Source organism: Vombatus ursinus, unplaced genomic scaffold, assembly GCF_900497805.2.
Source record: "Vombatus ursinus unplaced genomic scaffold, bare-nosed wombat genome assembly UNPS02014859.1, whole genome shotgun sequence".
Lineage (NCBI taxonomy): Eukaryota > Metazoa > Chordata > Mammalia > Diprotodontia > Vombatidae > Vombatus > Vombatus ursinus.
The window spans coordinates 1,807,180-1,813,145 of NW_020954637.1; the positions used below are offsets into that span (position 1 = coordinate 1,807,180).

At 47.4% G+C, this 5,966-nt stretch overlaps 1 protein-coding gene across 1 annotated transcript; it reads left to right on the forward strand.

The window, feature by feature from the left end:
- The first annotated feature begins 432 nt into the window (after window positions 1-432).
- ID3 (inhibitor of DNA binding 3, HLH protein) lies at window positions 433-2,417 on the forward strand. The gene is made up of 3 exons (XM_027841436.1): window positions 433-804; window positions 1,366-1,438; window positions 1,822-2,417. The coding sequence occupies exons 1-2, from the start codon at window positions 505-507 to the stop codon at window positions 1,420-1,422; spliced, it is 357 nt and encodes a 118-aa protein (XP_027697237.1). The 5' UTR covers window positions 433-504; the 3' UTR covers window positions 1,423-1,438; window positions 1,822-2,417.
- Window positions 2,418-5,966: the final 3,549 nt, after the last annotated feature.

The following is a 5,966-nucleotide window of genomic DNA, read 5'->3' on the forward strand; positions in this document are numbered from 1 at the left end:
CTCCAGTGGCCTGGGAAGCAACCTAAAGAAAGGGGCATTTTCCATGTAAATTATTGTAATTGAGTTTTTAAAGACCCAGGGGCCCGCCCCCCTCATTCTCGGAATCCGCGACTGCACCGCATTGGGTGTCAGGCCAAGCCGAGCAAACCTGTTTTGCAATTAAACAGCTTGTAAATACTCCGTCCAACTTTTCCACCCCCCCCACCGCCCCCCACCCCACCCCACCCCACCCCCTGACAGTCCGCAGAAGCTGAGCCAGAGCCCGGGGCGGAGTGTTATTTGCATAAACGGGCGGAGCAAAGCGAAGGATTCCCTAATAAGAGCGTATAGCGGGCGGGTAGGGGGTGGGGCTTGCTGGGTGGGCGTGGCCCAGGTCCGGGCCCCACTATAAGAGCGAACGGCGGCAGGCTGGCGCGCAGCGTGGATTTGGCCTGTGCTGGTGTCTCTCTGTTTTTTTTTTTCTTTCTCCGATAGTTCTTTCTTTTGCGCCCCAGCCCCGCGAACATGAAGGCTCTGAGCCCAGCCCGAGGCTGCTACGAAGCCGTGTGCTGCCTATCGGAGCGCAGCCTCGCCATCGCGCGTGGCCGTGGAAAGAGTCCCGCAGCCGAGGAGCCGCTGAGCCTGCTTTATGATATGAATGACTGCTATTCGCGCCTGCGGGAGCTGGTGCCGGGCGTCCCGCGGGGCACGGAGCTCAGCCAGGTGGAGATCCTGCAGCGTGTCATAGACTACATCCTGGATCTGCAGGTGGTGCTGGCCGAGCCCGCCCCGGGGGCCCCCGACGGGCCCCATCTCGGCATCCAGGTGGGTGCGCATTGGGGACGGCACCGGACGGGAAGGGGTGGCCGCTGATCCGCTTGAGAGAAGCCTGAGGGCTGAGAACCGGAGTTGAGGGTGTGTGGAGGAAAGGAGGATGAGGTCGGAAACCCTGAGAGGGATATGGAACAGGCGGTGTCGGAGACTTGGCTCCCAGACCGGTAGTAGGGAGGGTGGGGGGTTTGGGTGGCCTGTGATGGGCAGGCCGAGTGGGGACTTGAGAGTGGTATGTCGGGAGTGGGGGGTACTGAAACCCAGATAGGGAGATGAGTTAGGTTGGGTTGTGATCAGGGTGCGGTGGGGAGCTGAAACTCAGAATGGGATGTGCCCGCCTGGATTTGCGTGAGGTGTAGACCCAAAGGTGGGCGCGAGGACGTGAATTTAGGTTAGTCGTGATGTGAGGGGGAAGAGAAACAACCTCAGGGCCCCGGAGCAGAAGCCCGTCAGGAGTTGTCATTCTTCGGGTGAAGTTGGGCAGGAGCAGAGAGACTGACCCCACTCATCGGGCCAGCAGAGGTTAAGCTCAACTCGATTCTCTCCCCTAACCAGACATCCGAACTGACGTCTGAACTCTACTCAAAAGATGAGAGCAGTCTTTGCCACTGACCCCAGGCACCTCTAGGTGAGCATCCCCCTCCTTTTTCGTGAAACCTGGCTGCGGGTTTGGGCTGCGCCTCTAATGTCAGCTCCCGGGGAACACTGTCATGAAGGTTGAGGTGGAGAAATGGCCAAATTTCCCCGGTTTCCAATTGCCCCCGACCCCAATTCTCACCCCCCGGAGGCAAGTCCCTGGGTCCGGCTTCATCTGTGAGCCTGCGATTTGCAGTCAGCCTATGGAGATGGGGAGGGGGGAGAGGGGGGGAACTCTAGGCACAGATTTCTTATCAGTTGGAGGGAACAAAGTTTCCTCCCTGGCGCCGACCAGTCTGCAGACCTGCCCCTGCCTGTGATCTGGGAGGAAACTGACCCGTCCCTGTATGTCTCCCTCCCCCTTCCCCCTTCCAGTTCTGTATGCAGGTGTTGTGATCCCGCTGGGACCCCGAGGATCAGGCTTTGACCAGAGCCCCAGGAATGGCCAGGTCCAAACTGGCTGCAGCATCTGTTTTTACCACTGTCTCCACCTCGGCTGGTTTAAGGCTGAAAGGAACTCTCAGCAGAGCCCTCTCTTCCCGGGATCTAGGAGAAGCTAAACTGTGGGACTTCTGTAGGAGAAAGAGAAGGCAATTTTCACTTCGCTTTTCCCCAAGTTTAAAAGGATTGGTTTGTTAACCAGGTTTTTGTTTTTGTTTTTTGCTTTGTTTTTTTGAAGGGATATTTTGTTATTTCTCTTCCCCACCCCACCCCCAAACAATTTTGTTGAGGCAGCTGGAGACCTTAGATTGTGGTGTCCCCGGAGGGGGGGAGACCCTTCAGCAAAAAGACTTGCTTGTTCCTGCCCCCTCCTCAAGACCTCACTGTGATTATGAACTCTATAATAGAGTATGTCTAGCATATGTACCTTTGTGCAGGAAGGTGACTTTCTGTAATCATGCATTGTACTTTATAAACTTTTTATAAAAGTTAAAACTTTTTTGCATAATAAAGGCGTTTTTTTTAAACTTTGTATGCCTATGTTCTCTAACATCTCCTCCCCCATCCCATAAAAATATCTTCAAAAAACATCTCTTTGTAAAAAGGGTCTGAGTGCCCTCTGTCTCTTTGGTTTAGGAAAGGTAAATGAATGACTCTCGGGGCAGCTCCCTCCCCCCAGGGGGTTGATAGGATTGGACAAAATGTCCTCCGCTAAGAAATGTGGCCTTGGCCAGCCCAGGGGTGGAGTGGGATGTTGTTAGGCCAAGGCCTTTTAAACCCCAATTGCCTTTTCCCAAAGTTATCAGAACAAGAAGCACAAAATGATAAGAACTAGCTGAGTTCTTTGAGATAAGCCTGCCCAACCTCGGAATTTTTACTGGAGAAAATGGCCCAGAGAGCAGGGAAGTGATTTGTTTGAGATAAAATAGACCTGGGATCAAAACCCAAGTCTCCAATTCTGTTCCCTGTCTTTTTTCACTGTACTGGGTTTCCTCATTAAGAGTAACTTGTTGGCCTCGTTAGGTCATGTTATTTGTCTTTGGAGAGGGGCAAGGTTGTCACGGTTGAGGAAAGAAGTCTGAAGCTAAAAAAAAAAAACCTGCAGCTATCTCTCTCCCAGATCAGTGTTTCCTATTCTATCACCTTTTGATAGATTGCCATTAGAACTCATTTCATGGATGACTAAAGATTTTACTAGGGACTTGGATGGAGTCGAGCTTAGATGTGGGTTAGCTTGTTAAGGAGGTCCTCATTCTGGGTTCTAGGAAGGGTATGCTGCTGTTCTCAGTCTGAAAACTGATGTTTATTTCCATTTGAGGGTGTGTAATTAATCCATGCTGCTCTCATCATTCCACCTGAGCCAGAGAAATTAAGAACTTCAGTGACATTCATTCACTATATAGAGAGGGGTTATCTGTGTGTCAGCTTTGAGGGGCAGGGAAGGGTAGAATAGTGGATAAGATTGACCTGAAAATTTACAAGAAATTTCATCATTTTCTTGTCTGTAAGATGAGAGGACGGAAGATCCCTCCCAGCTCTAACATTGTATGTTAAGGATGAGAGATTCAGAGATAGGGAATTTAGAGACCCCATCCCACCCCATTTATAAATGAGGGCCTGAGGCCTAGGAAGAATAAGTGTCCAAAGTTCCTCAGGTAGTAAACAGCCAAGTTGGAAACCAAAGTCCTTTGACTCCAAATCTAGCAGCCTTTTCAATGTACCATGCTACATTTCAACATCATTCCAAAGTCTCTCCCAGTTCTTACATTCCATGTTTCTAGCTTTGATATTCAGTGTTCCAAGGGTCCTCACAGCTCTGACATTCCATGTTCTAAGGGTCTTCCTAGCTTTGGCACTGAATGTTTAAGGGAACTTCCAGCTCTGGCATTCCATGTTCTACAGGCTCTGACATTCCATGTTTCAGGGGCCCTCCCAGCTTTGACATAAAATGTTCTAACATCCATTCCATCTCCAAAATCCTATTAAGTAAAAAGTAATATGGTAAATGTAAATAGGAAAAGAGACTATTGCGGACAGATGGGCGGCTTGCTAAAAGAAGCTTAGAAAGAGAGGCCCCTAGTGGCTCAGGGTATCTGCTCTTCAAATAGTTGGAGCAGCATCCTTGTAAAGAAGAAAAGGCAAATCATATTCTCTCCCATTGAACAGGTAAGACAGTGGAAGACCAAAATGGTAAAGTCCCTAAGCCAAAGTCATAGCATAACAAAACTGGAACTAGAACCCAGGACTCATTGATTAAATACCCTTTGTCAAGCCTTCGATTGTTCAATGAACATTTAGAAAGGATAATTTGTTATTTATTATATGTGATTAATAAATTTTGTAAATCACTCTTGAAATTTTAGAATGCTACATTAATGTCTCCCCTCTCCTTTTCCTCCTCCTCTCTCTCTTTCTCCATCACCATTATCATCCTTACCATCTATCGCCTCCTCCGTGCCTTTTCACTGACTGTCTCCCCTTCACACCTGGAAAGCTTTCCCTCCTCCCCTCTTAGAATCTCTAGCTTCCTTCAAAGCACAGTTAGGTGCTATTCCTACAGGAGCCCTTTCCTGATTCTCCCAGCTACTAATGCCTGCCCCAAAATTATCTTGGATTTATTTTGTTTTTATTTTGCATATAGTAATAATAATAATATCTGGTGGGTTGGTTACTGTCCTTCATACTCAGAGGACCAAAATGACATCACTATGTTGGGGTCAAGGTACAGTGTGTCCGACTATGGTTGATCAGACCAGTATGAATGCTCTACCACAGGTCGGGCACAAATAGTCCATGTGAACATCTGGGGTGGAAATGTCTCTAAATAACAATACCTAACATTTATATACCACCTACTATGCGCCAGACACTGTGCTAAGTGCTCTGCAAGCTCCACCTCATTTGATTCTCACACCAACCCTGGGGGGTAGGTGTTATAACTATAGAATGGCTAGCTAATAAATGCATAGTGCTGTGTAAACCTTAAAGTGATAGATAGATACACTCCTATGTAATTTTTATATGTGTATATATGTGTATATGTATATTCGTATATATTATACAGCATAAATGGGGTTGGTATGTATTTGTGTATGTATATATACATATATAGTATTGCGTGTGTGTGTGTGTGTGTGTGTGTGTGTGTGTGTGTATGTGTGCACATACACATGCAATACTATCTCTCTATATAGCTATTATTAGTCAGGAAGAGTCAGGAAGACCTGAGTTCAAATTCAGCCTCAGACAACAATAGCTGTGTGACCCTGAACAAGTGATTTAACCGACATTTGCCCTAGTTTCTATGTGTATGTATGTATGTAGTATGTATATGTATGCATATGTGCGTGTGGGTATGTATATGTATATGCACACATATACATATATATTGTGTGATATATACTATTATTACCTTAAAGGGATATCTCTAAACATATACATACATATGTGTGTATCTCATTTTAAGATTTGCAAAGTGCTATATATTTGTATGTGCATATATGTATATATGTGTATGTGTGTATATGTATATATGTGTGTATATATACACATATCTATCTATATCTATATATGTATCTATAAACTCAATTCAGCCTCACCACCACACTATGAGTTAGGTGTATTTACAATCCCCGTTTTATAGACGTACTGGAGTTGAGGAATATTAAGTGACTGGCTTAGAAGTGTATGTGGCAGGATTTGAACTTGGGTTTTTGTAGCTCCCAGGCCAGCACCCTCACCACCCAGCTGCCGTCCCCACCCTTGTCACTCTTCTCCCTGCTGAGACATGAGAGGGCCCATCAGCCACAAAGGTTGCATCCAACTGGTGGGTCCCAGGACCAAGGCGAGGACCCTTCCCTCCCCCTCCTCCACTTAAGGCTCCTGAGGGATCTCCCTAGTTAGCTTCTCTCTGACTCCCAACACTCCCCTCAGAATCTGTCCTCGCCAAGCCTTCGAACATCAGCTCCCCCACATCTCCCTGCCCATCTTCACTCTTGCCAAATCTTTTCCAGATGCTGGTCAGCATTGCCTTCATCGTGGGACTGCAGCCTGCTTTGCCTTCTGAGGTAGACAGGGGA